The sequence below is a fragment of the Heliangelus exortis genome, chromosome 3 (genome assembly GCF_036169615.1).
Source record: "Heliangelus exortis chromosome 3, bHelExo1.hap1, whole genome shotgun sequence".
Lineage (NCBI taxonomy): Eukaryota > Metazoa > Chordata > Aves > Apodiformes > Trochilidae > Heliangelus > Heliangelus exortis.
In genome coordinates, this window is record NC_092424.1 from 24,448,778 (window position 1) to 24,467,770 (window position 18,993).

The 18,993-nt window shown below is 39.8% G+C and overlaps 1 protein-coding gene across 22 annotated transcripts in view; it reads right to left on the reverse strand.

Moving 5' to 3' along the window:
* Positions 1–18,993, reverse strand: part of ESRRG (estrogen related receptor gamma) — a 404,999-nt gene that overhangs the window by 357,452 nt on the left and 28,554 nt on the right. For 3 of the 22 annotated variants that reach the window (XM_071739648.1, XM_071739646.1, XM_071739647.1), the window contains exon 1: positions 16,217–16,445. The exons of 15 other annotated variants lie outside the window; for them this stretch is intronic. In XM_071739648.1, coding sequence (XP_071595749.1) covers positions 16,217–16,314 — 98 coding nt within the window. In that variant the 5' untranslated portion in view covers positions 16,315–16,445. Of the gene's footprint in view, positions 1–16,216; positions 16,447–18,993 lie in introns of those variants that run through there. 4 more of the 22 variants (XM_071739644.1, XM_071739645.1, XM_071739663.1 and 1 more) reach the window with 2 other exon arrangements.

An 18,993-nucleotide genomic window follows, 5' to 3' on the forward strand; every position in this document is an offset into this window, starting at 1 on the left:
CTCTCTGCCCTATTTTCATCTACAAATACAGAAGAAACTTGTTTCTTTCTTTAAAATGGTGAAACAGGGTCATCTATTGAGAAAAACTAAGATGGCAAAGAAAGGTTTTCTGAAGTTAAACATCTAAGAAACAATAAAACTATGACTGCAGGAGAAATAATAAGATGAAAATTTGCTTAAACCAATGTTTTAAGTATTTATTAACCCTGGCAGCAGCTTTTAAGAGGCAGATGAATGTATCTCTTATCATTCTGTATGTAAGAAAACAACTGTAAAATGCCCGAAAGCCACAGAGGGAGTCAAAGACATGATTAGTAGTTCAGAAGTTATCTGATTCGGGTCACATGGTGTTCCAAAAACCATACCTAAATATAGCATTCAAGAGAGCCACACAAAGAGCAATCCCATCATCGGAGCAAACTAAACTCTCCACAAAATTAATTAGGGTTATTTTGAGGCAACCAAAGGAAAGAGAGGAGGAAAAAAAAAATAATCATCCCTTGCCCCGCCCAGTTCTGCAAGAGCAGATGTCAGAGGCATGGACAAGCCCCAGTTTGCAGCCCAGGCACGTAGGGAGATGCTTGGCTTCCTGGGGGAAACCCCACACCACTCTAATATGAAAGGTGGGTGGAGGGCACAGTGTGGCCGTATTAAGGGAATAGAGCTTGTTGGGGAAGAGGATGGCAAAGGGACTGGCAGGTAACGTGGGTGTAAATACCCAGGCATGAAGCCAATATGTAAGCTCCCTCTGTAGCTGTTAATGGCATCCTTCTAACACCTTTTTGGAAAAGGAAGGTCCATGTAAATCATGTCTCAGCACAGACCAAGACTCTGGGAAAAGCTAATGTTTCCCAGCGCAGAATGAAAAGTTAACTCCCTGCTGGAAGTTGTTACATCTGAAAGCCTTCATTAGGATTGCCCCTTGTCTGGGAGAAGCATTTTCTCATGAAATGCAGCCCACAGAGCAAATTCTAACAGCCGTCCCTGTGTTTAGGCATCAGGAGCATCCTCATGGAAAAGTGCACAAAAGATCCTCAAAATGCAGAAATAGCAGGAGAAATGGTGGAGCATTCCTTGGGTCTCTCAGGACTTTTTTAGTCCTTCTCTGTAAAGTGGGAATTCTGTTTCCTACATTTCTTGAACACCAAATTGCCATTCAGCTTGTGACCACCACCGACCTGCAAAGCTGATTTCAGAAAACTGCCCCACTTTGTAATTTCCCTATAAAACTTTTTTTTTTTTTTTTTTTTTTTTTAAGTTACAACGTCTGCTCATTAATGCCATTGGGAAGCTTTTAAGATGACAATGACTAATTTACCTTTGCATTCTGCCTGGCTCCCTTGGACCTGGGGGAAAGACCTTTCCTCACTCAAGCACTAGAACAAGTAGAACATTGCTGCTACCTTGAAAGCCAAAGCAAAACTGAAGCAGGGGCTACATGCAGCGGGGGAGAGAACAGGATACAACTGAGGAAAGCTGGTGTTGTGAGGGGTGTTGCTGTCAGTGGGTTAAGACCAGGCTCTCAAGCCCAAACCATGTAACAGGTGCTCCAGAAGGCAGGTAAGGAACAGTCCGAGAGCGTGTGGGGGACAAACTGAAAATTTCAGCTTGAATGCTTCAGGCCATCAGCAGGTGCTTCAGGCAGTCATCCAAATCAAAGTAAGAAAGTGGAAAGAGCCAAATGCTGGTTAAAGAGGTTTAGCAAATGCAAAAAAATCCCAGCATGAGCAGATAAAATATTTCCCTGGTTGTGGGAGCATGCTAGTATGAAAAACAAACAAACAAACAAACAAAAACCAGACAAAAACAAACAAAAAAATCCCAAAACCTATGAGAGAAACAAAAAGCATATGCAATTTTTGAAAAAAAAAAAAAAAAAGCTGTGTTGAGGATTGAGGATTTTACTATCATGTACTTAAGCCCAAGATGCAAATGTTGGCTGCGATGCTGAGATCAGCAGTTATATGTCCTCAGGTGGTTAGAGACAAGACAGAAAAGAGCTGGCATTTGGGGAAAATAGAGGGCCCATTTAATAACGCTTTGCTTGAGCATAAGAGGGTTTCCCCTGTGGGTATTGTCCCAAAGAAAGCTCCAGGCAACTTTAGACTGGTTCATTACTTGTCACATCCAGGAGGCGGGTCAGTTAATCATTACATTGACTTTAGTTTCATGTGTTTTCAGCCCAAGAACTGAGCTCTCATCTAGTCAAATACCACCCACAAAAAGCAGATACACAGAGGGTATGTGCTATTCAGTTGCTCACAGTGCATCTATAGCTATTTTGCCAAGACTTCACTGGCAGTTGGTTAGCAAACCATATTTTGGGGAGCTAATACATCACTTACAACCTGTGGTGTGCTGGGTGTCACTTTTCCATATAAAAATACATGTCAGAGACTTGGCATTTGCCTTATCAGGATTTGTCTTCCAAGGGACCACTACTGGGGGCCTGACAGTGTCCTTATCCAAAGCTAAATATCTGCCTCCTCAGGGGTTGATTCCCTGAAGTCTCCTCAACCTGGAACAGCACTATTTGGTGTAAGTTACCTTACACAAATGTAAGTAATAAGACTGGCTACTCCAAACAGCTGATGGAAACAAACCATACCAGCCACTGGTAGTACATTTAAATCAGATGGTCACTTGAACATTACTGGTAAAGTTCTCCTTGATGAGGGTTAAAACTTTTGCCAGAGGCCAGCAGGCTTGACAGAAGGATACACATTCCTTTCATCAGAGTAACATGAACCAATATATGGAAAGATACTTCCATCTCCTCTGTGTTTCTGGTGACATGACATTACCGTATAATTTGGTACACATTTTTAACAAACCAAATAGATAAGACAAGATGGCTTAGGAAGAATTGTTTACGTCCCACATCTATGGGAAGGTCTCTCAAACCATTTTCAATATACAGCACTATATGAGAAGCCCAGACTTGCAACAGAAATGCTGGAGGGAAAAGCATACTGCTGTGTATTTCAGAGAGTTATGGCACAGACAGACATCTATGGTGCACTTCTAAAAAGAAACACATTATATTTCTCCAAGTGCTCTCCCAAGAGTCATGTTTGGTCAGCTACAAAAATCACCAAAGGAACCTGCTGTGTCCAGCAACTCACAGACTCACACAACTTACTAGACATAACCCAACAGCAGAGTACCCTGTGCTGTTTCTGCATTAATTTTGTGTCCCTGTATGTTACCAGAGCCCTGGGACTTTCACGGTCTGTGGGCAGCAAATCGGCTGAGCCAAAAGGGAAGGTTCCACCTGATCAGGCCAGTAGGAGCTATATTAAGCTTGTCTCAGCTGGAGGTCATTCTGCATATTTTGAAGGCTGCTGTCTTGGTAGTTGGTCAAGCAATCAGTGTCCAGAAATTAAGAACCTTATTTTTATAACACCCATACCACAGAGCACTTCTGAAGTCCAGACCAAACATACATAAAGGTTTTAATTTCTAAAATGTTTTATCAAAACCATTTCTTTCAGAGCCAAGCAAGCTTTTGGGTTTGTTAAGCAGTTGCTTCATGTATGTTACTAGTAGGCTGCTGGTAGCCCACCAACCAAAAATTCAAAAACATTTTTTGATACCTCCTGACAAAATGGCTTTACAGTGGAAATTGGTTTCTGCCACCACCTGTTGTTACATGGTTTGGAAGTGCTAGCATTTTTATTCAAGAGGGAAGAAGTTGGGGAGGACACATGGCCAGTCCCAATGGAATAGAAATTCTTTTCCTTACTGTCACTTCATGGGGAGGGCTTGGCCTATTTCTCAGCAGCTGTGAAATTGTCATCAGCAGGATTCTTTACAAAGCTTGGTGGCATATGGAATATATTGCTCACTTCTTAGTACTGTAAAACCAACCTTGCTGCATGAGTGAGGCAAAAAAAGCAGGTGCTTGATTTAAAAAAATGCATCAAGCCTCTATAGACTTTGTAGAAACTCTAGACAAGGATATTTCAGAGACAATAATGTTTTCAAATTAACTAAATTATATTTAGGAGAAGCTCCTAGGCTTCAGAGATGGGACAGTCCTTTAAAAAGGAGGAAATCACCCTGTCAGAGGGTAACATATTCTACCATGCACAAAGGTGACACATTCACAGTCCACACTGAAGGGAAGCAACATTCCCTCTCTGTGAGACATTAGAACTGCAAAGGTCCAGTCTATATTTCTGATCCTATAGGAGATTATTTATTTAGCATCGGTGTTACGTTATCTCTTTTTGTCACAGCCTTGCCTTATTTTTACAGCTGTGGACAAGACAAGAAGTAAATTAAACAAAATAATAACAACAATATTAATAATAAAAGCCCCATGGCATTCTGGTGGCCATACACACTGAATTAAAAATACAGGCTAGAACTGCAGGAGTTCAAGTTCTTACTACAGAAGACACCCTAAGACGAACAAAGAGCAACAAGAGAGAAACAACATCATTGGATTTGCTTGACTCTCAAGTCCAATGTAGTCAACAGCATTTTCATACACCGCCAGAAAAAGAAACAGCTCTAAAGAAACTGCCAGAAGAGAGGTAGTTCATGTTTCCACTGCTATATATTCCTCAGTGAATGTCCACTCGGCTATCCACACGTATACACAGACATCCATTTTCACTGGTGTATGTGTTCTGCTGTATCTAGAATGGCCTCACCAGGTGACACCAAAGGGCCCCTTACTCTTACAGGCTTGCTTGGGACAATGACAAACAGCAGATGCTCAGTGGAGGTCATGGGGCAGGCATATAGTGAACATTCCTCAGACTGTTCTTCCCAACATCTGTCTATTTGCAGCTCAGAGACTTCCTTTAACACAATACATGCAATTTTTTCCAGATTAGCAATCCGCTTTTAGAAACTTTTGCTTCCAGTTACAGATTGGTTTTTTAGAGTGAGGTTCTCCAGCCCCATTGCACCTTTCTTGCACTAAGTGAGCTATACCATACCAATCTGGAGAAATCCAGCCTGATGCCCTCATCTCAGAGGAAAGGGCAAAACAAGTATTTTGGTAGCAGGTGCTGCTTGAACTGCTGTACAGGGCTTGTGTGCGTAGTCCAGCAGAGAAGAAGGGTCTGCTGCAGCCATTATATTGCACATCTGGAAAAATCCTTTTGTGATGGTGGCACATTGGAAGTCCTGCCCTAGAGGTTATGCTTTCAAGTGGCATATGTACTAATAAAGCCATAAATATAGATCTGTCACCAATGGGGCTCTGGAGCTACCCATTAGTCTCCTGTGACTGCTTAGGGAAGACACAGTGGCCTTTCAGCAGAACAGGATAAGGAACACATTGTAGCACACTGAGGAAGTATCAGGTACCTGGAAAATCCTAGGAGAGTGGGTAGCTGTCATCTCCCCACAGTCATGCATCAAGAGGGTCAGAGCTTTTCCTTTTCCAGAGGAATCAAAAAAATTAGTTGTTCCTCACAGTTTAATATGTCTGCTATTTATGCACCTCCTTATTGTATCAGTAGCTGCTGTATGCTTTACACATAATTAAGCTGTGTGCTTGCAGTGTGCAAGAGCACACTGGGGCTCTCCTAGAAGTTTCAGACCCTATTCATGTAACACAAACCAGAAAAAAATAACCCTTAGCTTTTTTATAATGCTTTTCATCCAAAAGTCCCAAAATATTTTAAAAAGTTACGCAGACTGGAAACGAGCCAGAATGCAACTCACTCCTGACTATCAGGCATTTGTTCTTTCTGCCAGACTACATCACAACTTCCAGGTATGAGCACACTTTTCATATAGTTGATATGGAAAGAAGCATACATGCATAAAAGAAATAGTTTTTCCTTAATTTTCTATACACAGACTGCTTTTAATACCTTGTTTTAAACACTCTGTGTTTTAAAATAACAGCTCACAATGCATCTATGCTACTCTAACTACTACTTACATATTTAAGTATTACTTCTTGTAAGAGGCAATCCCCTTTTCAGTTACAGTAGGAAAGCAGACAATAATCAAACAATAAATTCATCTTCTCAAGACTTTTCTTTGCTTCCAGGTATAAAGGAAAGAACAGGTATAGCTATCATCAAGACAAAATAAAAATTATTATGATACAGGAAACAGAGAAATCCATGAAGAGTCTGCTAGAAATAGGGAAGTCTATCCTCTTCTCTAAAAGAGACTAACTTGCAGAAATTATCCCAGAAGAAGGGTTTCATAAAAAAATTCAAATGGCCAACATTGAAAAAATAAAAATTTTGATAGCTCAAAATTAGTGTTACTTTTAGTGTTGCAAATCAGTATGGAGAACAAAGTGAGTCAACAACATACCAATTTTTACCTACATACTCAAATCAGAAAACTACTCTGTTGATAAACAAGTTCTAATCCCTGTAAAAAATGTGGGAACACGCAGTAACACCCCAAAAGACTGGATATCCAGATTTACACCTATGAAACCACATTTTTGATTTTTAAGTCTTTGTTGAACAAATTAGATTTAGCATACATCAATGCCTTTGGGCTTCTCAATAATGGAGGTAGGTAATGTAAACTGAACATATGTCAAAGCTATTTTAATTTTTTTAAAGGTTTGCAATGAAAAAAGTATTGTTCAAAATAAAAAATATACCAAAAATTTATTGCCATTCTTTCCAATTAGAGCTGCTGTTTAATGAATGAGCTTGCTTAAACTCATTTCAAAGGAGACAGAAATACCATCTTTTTAAACTGATGATTTTCACCACAGGCCATCTAGAACACACATTGAGTAGCCATAAAACAGAGCCTCTCTGTGTTCACCTGACTTTATTTTTGTTTTGCTCCATTTTAATGTATGTCTACATTCTGCGTTTTCAGTTTGTCTTTTCAGCCCACTTCCATCCTCCACACTCTCAATCTGTCAGCTAGACTACAGGGAGGAGAATTTAAAATGACCAGGTTTAAAAGCTCTCCATGTATCACAGACTTTAGAGAAGCAGAAAGACTGTAAAGTTCTCCATGGTCTTTGCCTATTAAAGCCCACAGCTTGCCAACAGCAGGGCCTGTTTTAGAGTCAAAGAACAGGACACCAGTTTGCATCTCTGTGCAATGGGAAGTGCTGGGGTAATCCTCCCTCTTTACATTTCAGATCACACTGTTTGTGGAGAAAGTCAACAACAGTGGGATGCTCAAAAAAACCCCTGTAGTATTACACAGAAGATGCAAGATGCTTGCTGAGAGATAGTGCTAACATCACAATACGGATGATTTTTCATGAGTGAGGAAGGCTTACTTTTGGTTGGTTCATGCAGTATTTGATTAAAATAAGATTAAATGCTCATCAGACTTGCTTGAAAATCATTTTACAACCATCCCATCAAGCTGCATCGTTCTCCATCTTACAATATTTTCCACTATTGAAAAGAAAGGGGTATACTTCTGTTCATCAAATGAGCAGAGGCAAGGAAAGTCCTTGGGAAGAGTAATGCAGGGAAGCAAAAGGAAGGATTCAGTCAAACAGCAACCAAATAGAAACCTTCTGCAATTTTGCACTGAGAAGTAACAGTATCTGGGCTACAGATATGTTTGTCAAACATATCTATAGCAGGGATAATTAAGTTAATGAAGCAAACTAGGTGCATGCTTTGAAGTGTTCATGCAGTCTGTATACTAACCTTTCTTTCACCTACTAGGTGAAAGACATCTACTCATCCATCTACTCAGACATATTTGCAGACTCATGACCTATCCTCTATCCTCATTATCACATCATTTCTGATAGCTGAACATCTTAGAAATTATATCCAAGGGGTTTGTTATAAATAAAGGAGACTAACAGAAACCTAAATACAGACTTCTGTAACACAGGAATAACTGCCTGAAACTTCTTATGGCTCCTTTCTGTCAAGGAGTTCACATACTTTACAAAAAACCAAATATTCCTACAAAGGAGGTATTGCTATTTTTTCCTTTTTCAAGGCCTCTTATGATTAGCATCCAAAATCTTGATCCTCAATTTCCTATAACTGCAAAAACTGGGCAAAAAAAAATCATGCCCTGCTTTGCATAAAGGCCCACGGACTTTTCAGTTTCTGTGCTGGTATCATTTAAAATAACATGGTTAAAATAAATAATAGAAATTTTTAAAACACTTGTCTTTGGCAGTATTTTTTATTATTATTATTTCATAATATTACTAGCACTGATATCTTTCCTGTAAAGATCAAACATAATGTGATGCTGAGGATTCTGCTTAAGTCTGTACAGGGGTTTCTGTCCCCAGTGAGAAGAGCACTACAGGAGTAGAAAGAATCTGCAGTGATATCAAGACCAATTCCCACTGATCTCAGCAAAGCCAAGACTTTATCCTGTATGCTTTGCCATCTAGCTGGCGAACTACTTCATATGCAGATCCTCACTTACCTACATCCTCCTACAAACCAGAGTGAGTTCTCTGCTGCCTCTTCTTCACCCAGCTTGATAGGGCCCTATCAACAGTCACACCTTTTCTACATTAGGTTTCTATGGCAAGAAAATATTACTACCTTTACTTAAATCAGTGTATTTTTAACCAGGGCAGGATTCTGCACACACAACACAGTTTCAAAACAGTGACTTGCAGCCCAGTGGACTGGACTGGCATATACACTCCTGATTTTCACCCCACAAAGAAGTAACCAGCATTTACTTCTGAGTGAGGGACACAATTTTAAAGATACATATGCCCTTGTGCCTCTTCTCATACATAATTTCTTATATTTTGTCAAAGAGACCTGCATTTTGGGTATGTATGGATCTGAGAATTCCTAGTTCAGCATGAGCACTGCTATCAGAGCAAGATACCTCTAACTGTCCTTGTGGCATCCATCCTGTGGGGACACATGAGTCAGCCAGACACATATATTTTAACCTTCTCACTAGGAAAAAACAAAACAAAACAAACCACCCTCTTGCTTCATCTGGTTGTTGTACTTTTCCCTTTATTTCCAAGTTAATCCTTAGTTATGGTTATTGCCTCCACTATTTCATTTTGCAGGATGCTATCTGGCTGGCTGAAGTCATATCTCCATTTTATATGAGGGGAAGAAAAAAAAATAATAATCTCACCTGTAGTCCTTTACCCATAAAAACAACCCATAAAAATGCCTTAAAAGAGGCAGGCAGCAGACTTGCCCCCTGTACCTCTGCTGCTTTCAGAGAGGAAAAACAAATAAGCTTGACGAGGCTCAAAACCTTGCCCTGAAAAGACCGCTCATTTGACACAGGCTCTAAGCCCACCCCAGAGGCAGCACATCCCTGGCACTGCCATGAAGCCCCCAACCTGACAGGGAGCTAGGGAGCCCAGCGTGCAGACCCGCTGCCAGTCTTGGGAAGTGATGGTGAGCAAGGGAGACCAAACTTCCTCCTGGCGTGCAAAGTCAGGATTCAATTTTCTGGAAGGTTACCCCAATAATTAAAAGGTTCTGTAATTTATCCTTAAAAGCTGGTCATGACAGGATCCAGCAGAATCAATCTGTTACCTTTTACCTCCGCATGCACTGTGCATGTGCATATCATATATAATAGGCTTTACCAGATGAACGCTGGCAATATTTTCCACTAATTGCGAGAGTTACTAAACTGAACCTTACCTAAAATTAAGTTGACTATTAAAAGCTCAATGAGTAACCCAGCAAACGGAAGCACTGTATATATAGGATTTAGCAAGCACGCAAGTGATCTGGCAACCACCACGGCACAGTATTTGCTGAACTTCCTATAACTAAAATTGGTTCTATACAATAGTCAGACCTTCATTATGTATGATGATTTAACACTCACAGTACCAGCTGCCTCCTGCAACTGGCCAGAAATGAGTTTCTTAATACCAATTTATTGTGCTATACCTAATTTCTACTTGGTTTTATCACGCTACATGACATGCTAGTGTCTTCATGGAAGTCCAGGAGCAGATCTCCTGCGGTAAAAAGAGGTAAAACAGCAAGACAGGAATACTCACAAGACTGCTCCGAACATGTTTTACAAAATTGTTTGCCCTAGAAATGCCACAATGAGACTATGTGACAAATAATTCAAATGTACAAATGGAATGATAAAAGATGTGCATAGGAGCCAATATTTGTATGTATCAAAATATGGACATAAATGTGTAATAATTCAAGCATGCTACTCTGAAAACACAAAGTTAGTAGATTAAAAGTTACAGGTTCATTTATAATATATACTCTTCATTAAAATAACAGATCTCCCTGTATCAGTTTTTAAAATACATCAATCAGTTTAAAAAATACATCAATAAAATTCTTAGCTATTAAGATGTCATTATCATAGGCAGTCCTACAAATTTTAGCTACCTCAACATAAACACAACAGGCCTTTGTGAGGAACACACAATGCACTTGTTATTACATGTTAGTTTTTTTTCACTATATAGAGACTTTCTATAATTGCAGTTTCTAAATTTTCAAAGAGTTTTTCTTTTTTGGTCCTTCTATAGTTTTTAGGCTATAATATATATACAAATATATTTTAGGCTATATAAAAATATAGCAAATAGAGATACATTTTACATTCTATATTGTTGTTTTCAGAACTGTATATATGTACATAAATCAAAAGCAGTAATAAATAATATTAAGGTTGCATGCAGTCTAGCTGTCTTTGAAAAATCAAAAAACTAAAGTTCTCTAAGAAAATGTTCTCTCTTTCCAGAAAAAGAAAAAAAAAAAAGCTCTTAACTATTAACATGGGAAAAAGATAAAGGCAATTTCTTGTACAAGTTCTGCATAAAAAGAGGGAATGATTCAGGATAAATTCTAACAGGTTCCCTCTCAGAAAAAAATCCTATGTTTCAAAAAATAGAAGGTCAAAGTGAATGTATGCAGAGTTACATGGAAGAATTAAAATTATTGATGAAAGACTATTTGCTGATAACGATGCACCTATTTGGAATAGGATAGCATTTGGGACTACTTGAACAAAAGTCTACAGAAAACTAATAAATCAAGGAACTGAGTAGGATTTAAACAAACAACAGACATGGCTGAGAACACATGAAATGTCATGAGTACAGCTGAGAAATAAGTGATGGCACAGGACCATTTATTCAGCTACTAACAAGACATTATTTGCTTTGGTCTCCGCAAAGCGAGACAGCTATCAATCCAGCCACAGCTCCAGAAAGTCTTGAGACTAAAGCCCTAAAAAAGTCATTATTGTTTCTGGGTGCACATACAGAACACCCCAATAAGTCTGGCTTTCAAAAACATCCACTATTTATCACAGAGTGAGGTGAAACCCTGAGTGACCTCTTGCAGAAAAGAGTTCTTCCCTGCTAAAGCACTTCCCCCAGAATTGCTGTTACAAGACACTAGGGCCTGAATTTTCCAAGAAAACCTCCAGGACCAATAATAATTTCACATTCCAGTAAACAACATGAAGGTGTTTTGCTTGTGTGATGGAATCCTCAGCCCTGTCAGCCTGCATCTTGTGCAGTGACAACAGATTCTTGAGCAGCCATCAGCAAGCACAGAACGTTCCAAGTCTGCCAGCAGAAGGCAACAAAAGCCATGTACACCTGAAGTCCCAGCTGTTCTCTAGGATCTACGTGTTTAAGCAGTGATACTCAAGTTTCTTCATTTTGGTATCTTTTTCAAAGTTTCCAAGCTGCTCCTGAAAGAAACCTAGTGGCAGGTCCTTTACTTCAAGGACACTGCTGGAGAAAGTGAGATACATCACACACAGAAAGCCAGTTTTCCAAGAGGAGCTCATGGTTTCTTAAGCCTGTTGGGATGTATGGGGAAAGATGGGAGCAAAGAGGCTCAACCTTGTCAGGATGGAAGCACTTGAGGACATCCAAAGCAGCTATCTGGCCACCTGGGAAAGCTTGATATTGAAAACAGAGGCTCTCACACAGGTTAGGCAACTTCTAAGGCTAGGTGGCAGTTCAGTGGGGATCCTGAGGATCTCAGTTTGGGCTTTCAATGCCTAAATCCTACTTAAGTCCCACTTAAGGCATCTAATCCTTTTGTGGATCTGGGCCTAAAGCCTTGCCAGGAAGGAGAGATTCTATGCATGCAAAAGCTGATGGTCAGTGAGAGTCTGGTTCTGTTAAACTAAAATACTCAGAGAACGTCCTTATTTTGTACAACAGAATAATGCAGAATAATCAAAGATGTGTTCTAGTCATGGAAAGTTAATGGAAAGTTAGTGCAGCTGATACAGATCACAGTCCTGTCTTTAGACTCCACAACAGTTTTGCTGACCTGAAGAACATTATAATCCATAAATTGTGGGTCTTCAATAGCCCATGGGAAAAAGTGTAAATGTTCTTAAGACAAAATGACTAGAGGAATCCTCAGAAGAACTTCACTTACCCACACCAGGGAAGAGGTAAAACTAGAAAGGAGCAGAAATTTATAGAACACTGTGATGCTTAACAATTCAAAGAACAATATTCTGTCATTCAGTGACTAACTAGTTTGCCACGCTCCATGAAATTAAGTATTTCAGTCCAGTTCCTGATAGCCAGGAGTCCACCCAACAAAAGCTACTGATACACTTCTCACTTACATGCAGTGCTGTTGGCTGTCTCAACCATGAAGTGTGAGTAGAAGTGGATACCAGTTTATCCTATATTCCCTATACCTGGTCAGGACTGCTTGATATGAAGGTGCCAGGTGCCTGTACTTACACCATTTGACTGTAGTTGAGAGGACTGCCATTGCAATATTTTCATATGCAAGAGATATCTAATTGACAACAGTTGTCTTTGCATAAAAGTAGTAGATTAAATAACAATAATAAAATACAACTTTTGTTATTATTGACTACTACAGTGTTCACAGGATATCATTAATTATTACTAATTATTTTATTGGTAAGTATTTCTGCTGGTGCCTAAGTATGCACTGCAATATTTGCCTGACTGCACACACTGAGACTTCTCTATAGATAAAACACCAAGGTCTCCATTTTAGGGATTTAAATCCATTTTCACAGAGCTCTGTTTCAACTGAGAAGTCTCCTGCAGCATCTGAACTTGATAAACTGGGAGAAAAATAATGGGACTTGCCTCCCAGTTCTTTCTATCTGCAGATGGGCACAGAACTCTGGCAACTCACCCACTAACTCCTGCAAGTTTTGTGTAAAAACTCAGTATTTGATGCAAAATACAGGAGAGGAGACAAGAACTTATGTCACAGATGATAAAGATGCTAAAGATTTTTTGACTAAGAAAAAGTGCCCATTGTACAGTGCCAGTGAAGTCCATGGAACCACAGTGCAGTCCTGCATTCCAGAACACTGCATGATCTCTCCAGATTGAAGCTTGGTTTCTTCTGCCAGACAAAATTGTTCAAATGCCACCCCCTCTCCTGGTTGTCAAGGGGTGTAAGAATTAGTAGTGGTTTGTAATGAGCTTATGGTAAGAAAGCTAACCTGGGTTCCCCCACTTACTTGCATATTGGTCTTGAGACTCGGTGTACTTTCACCTGCATTTTCCTTTCAGTTCTGGATTTGTCCCAGGATATCTATGCAAGGTCAAGGTGATAGCTTTTCTGTCCAGCCACATCCTCCCTTTTTGCCAAGTGCTAACATAATTATAGGTCTGATTTACAGAGTACCCCAATATACTCTTTACACTGATAGAGACAAGTAACAGAAAATATTTTTCAGTTTGGCATTTTTTCCCCAAATATTCCTGCTAAAGTACTTTCTTTTTACTCCTCAAATGTATTTCTTTTCAGTAGAGCTCAGCCTATTTTTGCCTGCTCTTATTCTATTTATAAGCTAAATCTTACCTTCCCAACTCACACAAGCAATTGCCCCTCTGTCTGGCAAGGCAGATCAGAAGAACAGGGAAAGCAGGATTTGTCCTGTACTTACCTATGCATTTTAGTTTCAACCTATGCTTGACAGAGACTGGTCAGCACTAACAGATTGATGAGACACTGTTTGAAACACCTTGGTTGAAAAATATATAAATCATAATTACTCATAAAACAACATAGATGTATGTGACATCTATGAAATAATGAAAGAACCTAGATATAACCAAAGTTAAAGACTTTGAGTTTTATAATCTAAATTTTGCAAATAATATAAATGTTACAATGAGTAAATAGACAAAACAGTAACTCAGTATACTGTAAGGTAACAGTGCTGTCTACAGAACAGTAATGGTTACATTTTTGTAGAGAGATTTAGGATTCACACTGATTTGAACTGTTATATTAAATAACACACAATGTTATTTTTGTTTGCATTTCTTACTGACTGCTATTCCCAGTCCAGGTTCCTCCCTGCACAAACACCACAAGCACAGCAGGGAAGTAGCACCCAGGAACAAATTAAGGGAGAAGCATTAGTGGAATGCAGCAGACTTGTGGGGGAGACCCATTTACACAGAAAAAGTGCTTAAGCAGGGACATTTGAGCAATTGTCTAAGCGTGTGTATACGTAAAGAGGTTTGGTGAGCGCATGCCCAGGGAGGAGAATTTGGTTATGGTTAGAATTTGTGAGTGACAGCCATGTGACAGCTGGGAGTCAGCAGAGATTTTGTAGGGATGGAAATTCCTGAGATAGGACACACGACTGCTCATGCGATCTGCATGTGCCTATCACCATGCTGTATTATAATAGCTGACACGATGGTTTACCAGTTCTCCAAAAGAAAGGCTATAAATTAAGAAGTGGATTTGAGGAATGGTGGATGAGAGATGAAAGTCGTAACATTTAAAAGCTAAGAGGTAAATATAACTTGTTTTCATGTTATTGAAACAAGCAAACAAAAATCTCCTACCAATGCATACAACAGTACTAAAACTTGCATTTCCATGATTTATCTTTAGTGACAGGTTAATTCCTTAGAAAATAGTTTTTTTTTTTCTTTCTAACTTACCTAGAAAGGCCTCAATCCTACAAACACAAATAGGAAATTTTAAGTATATGGATAATCCCATTGATTAGTTATTCGTGCATTTTCAGGATCGGGGCCTAAGCCATAGCATGCAATTAAGCAGGGGCATTTCCAAAGAACTGCCTCATTTTCACTCCTGGGGGGTCTTAAGCAAACGTGAAGCCAGCAGAGATGTGCAATTTAAATCAAACCTGAAAAACTGAAATACTTTCCCTTTAACACTGAATTCAAGCCGATACAGTATCACATGACCTTTACCGTAATTTCTATTAAAATCATTTCATGTCTGGTTGATTCTGCTATCCTGGCTCATTTGTATTGTTTACAACAAGTCATTGCTCTTGACAGTTAGTGGTGGCTGAATCCATGGTTACCAGTTTTTACATTCACTGGTTAAATGGAATGCAGCTCTTCAGTGGGGTTTCATAGAGAAAGCTCTTAAGAAACCACAGTCCAGCTATCAATCAGGTTAACCTGGGATAAATTAATCTGATAAACAGAAGTATCATTGAGTATGAAAAATTTATTGAAAGGGAGCTCAAGGCTTTTATTAGTCACAGGAGCAAAAGTGGACACGTTCAGGTCAGACTTAGCGCAGGGAAGACTTAGGTTATGTGGTCTACATCTGACATTCATCCATGTTGTGCCTTCTCTGGCGCTCACTGCTAAAAAAACTATACTGTTTAAGGCTCTAAAAAAAAAAAAAAAAAAAAAAATCTCAAACACTTATTTTCCCAGAAATGTGTTCAGAATATAAACAGTGCTCAAATACAGGTTCACTCAGACTGCAGTCCTGGCAAAGTAACTTAAACAGACACAGTAAAACACAAAACAGACAGCCTTGAGTAGGATTCAATTAAGACAAAACCCACCCCAAACAGTTCAGCATTGTTAATGACTACATTATGCCTGCAAATAAATATATTTTATTACTACCTTAGAACAATACAGACTAGTTCTGTTTGCCCTGTTATTTATAGTTTGGCTTAGGGTGGGGTTGCCAAAATCAAAAAGCAAAGCAAAAACTTATTTGCAAGATCGACCCCCAAACCCCTTAAAATGCCTAAAAAACACAAGGAAAGTTCACTATAGTTTGATGGATACAATAATTGTCCCACAAGCTACATGAGAGCAACAAATAGTTAAATCAAACATATTACTACTAGCTCATCTACTGCAAAGTCACTGTATCAGAAGCCCAAATTGATTTGTTTCCTTAGAACAAACTGAAAATTAATGTAACATCTGAAAAAAAAACCAAAAAAATCCCTCCTGCCCTGCTAGTCAGATATTGTATAATGGTTGATTGCAGCTTTGCACCATGCTATTGTTGCCTATATCATACATACTTACAGGTTCTGGGTTCTTCCAAGAGTTTGGTGCAGTTTCAAGGACAAATGTCTTAAGGAAGTCTTGCTACTGTGCAGCAGTGATCCTAGCTCTGATCTCATAACATGAGCAAAGTGCTACAGCTGACAATATAAAGGAAACTTCCTGCATGAAGAAGAAATCTTGGAAAGTCTCAGGATTAAAAAGGCTGCTTAAATGTGCTGCCTGATTTGCTCCCTAGTTGTGTATACACAGTTGCAGCTGATCTCTGTTCGCAGCCCTGCAGAAGGAAACCTTTGCTGAAAACCAATGGCATCACATTTCAGTGGAGCTACTGCCAGGCTCTGGAAAGCAAAGCAACCTTTGACAACTTCACCCAGTTTGAATCACCGGCATTTGCTGCATATCCTGCAGGACTTTTGGAACTGTGTATTTACTGTCTTCTTTTTATTAATGCTGGTCTGAAACCCTGCATCGCAGGCAGTCGAGATACAAGCACAATCCCTCACTGTAATGTGAGGGTTTGACTGTGTCATGACTGTGAACTGCAGAATTCACCACAATGTATTGTGCTTTGTCTTGATTGTGGCATTTGCAGATGAGAGGCTGTTAGCTGCACTCAAAAGCATTTTCTGCCTGAGAACTGCTAAATTAAGTGCAATAAGCATCCTGTTTATCCTAAATTCATCCCGAGCCTGTCTTGCATCGGTGACACACTTCTTAGCACTTCTTTTTTCGGACACAGAAAACACGTTGAAGATTTTGGGAGTGGGAGGGGGCTGGTTCTTTCCTTTAATACTTTATCTAGAGGCTTTTTGCACTGTCCCCGCTAGGCTAAAACCGTGGAGCCCAACACCCTAAATCTGGCAAAGTTTGGTATTCTGACCAAAGGCCCAGTGTGATTCCAAATATCTGTTAGTGCCTCCTTAGTTCCTGCCTCATCCCTCCAGCACCAGCCAGGGATGCATCAGCTTCTGCAGTTCTTGTTGCTCTCCGAGTAAACTAACAAGACCAGAAAAGCAAGGTTTAAAAATAATACATCTGCTAGTGCCATTTCAACTCATAAACTGGAAAGCAATACTCCAGTAATTAATTCGGATTTAGTTGCTTCACCATGTAGCCCAAGGTGATTCTCCAGAGAGTAACTGGGACCATGCATTCCCCTGGCACACAGTCAGAGCTTGACCATTGAGCTTGCTTGCTACTTTCCAAACAGGAACTACTTCTCTCTCCAGGATAACAATCAAAGCTCAGACACAAAACCTGGAAGAGACCCTTTGAAAAGTGCACTGCTGCAGAGTTTGGTTAGGAGTAGTTAAAGGTTTTTTCTGGGCATTTGTAAGACACATTATTCACCACCCTCTCTTCCCCTCAGGCGCTATGACTATTCTAGCTACTAGTATATTGCGTGTTATTTCTTTAATATTTTGAACTTTATTCTAAAGGGCAGAAACCAAAACTGACAGTACATCAAGCCAGAATGCTCTATGGTTCAAACAGCAAAATAACTGAGATCCTGTGCATACACAGCATCTAAGTATGTGTACGCACATTGCACATGTGAGCACACACTCACTCACAAGTACAAACAAGTAGCAGGGTTTGTGGCCCAGTTTCCTAAGGTACTTATAGTTCATGTCTGTACCTCCCTTCAATTAAAAAAAAGTAACAACAAGCAAAACCTGATTAGTAAAACATTAAAACTATTTTTTTTATAAAAGGCAGACAACTTTTATAGCAGGGTAACCATACTGATTCAGCATTAACTTCTACCCAAATTTGCCTCTCTCCTTTGGGAGATAGATCCTGTCCACCCCTGCACCTTGTCACACCAAAGAAATGAAAGCGTATGATGGCATAAGCAAGATTAATCTTGCTCTTCTCCCTGAAGACACAGTGCAAGGCAGCGAATCAAAATCCTGGCTGCCAGGCTGGGCTCAGTGATTACCTGCACATCACCTCACCTTTCCGCACCTAAACCAGCACCATCACATTCAATGTGTATTGCAAAAGCACAGTTTCTGCATTGCTCAAGCTGAGAGAAGGGTTTCATGTCAGAGGAAGGTAAAGGACTAAAACCTGAGGTTATACATCCAGCTTGCAGTTGTGCCATAAGAAGGGCCACAACCTTGGCCTGCCTGCTTTCTGTGCTCCAGTGCCCAGCCAGCAGCTCAGCCTCTCCATACCTTGTCCTCAGTCCTTGCCCACCTGGTCTCTTTTGACTGTAATATGGCAGAGGGAGGTTTTTTTTTTCTGTTAAAAATTCAGCACAGAGTAAAACAAGCTCTTTTTTTCAGGTGGAACACATGGCACCAATTTAAGACAAGTTTAAAAAAAAATCGCTGTGGAAGCAGAAATTTCAGTGAATGAAGTTTCCTCCTCAAGAGCCTCTTTAGAGGCAAAGTCTGTGCAGAAAGGCTGAGTCTCCCAAACGCAGTACGAGAGGAACAACTGAACTGTATTCAGCAGTCCTACCCAACACATCCTAGCCTGCACTTTTCAGGGTTGGAGGATGTCTACTTCAGGCTAGACTCGACTTTTTACCTGTCCCATCCATCACATATGGGTCCATATGGATCCAGGGACAGAGCTCCTTCAGGTCTCTTCTTTTATGCAAGTATACACTGATCCCAACTACAGAACACACAGGAACTGCCAAAACTTTCTCCTCTCAATCTTCCCAGCTATACCTCAACCTGCAACACCTTGTCTTCCCTTTTCTCTCCTTCCTGATTTTCTCTTTAATTTTTATTTTCACAGAGCTGCATAAAGTAGGGAGCATAGTAACAATTCAAAGTTCC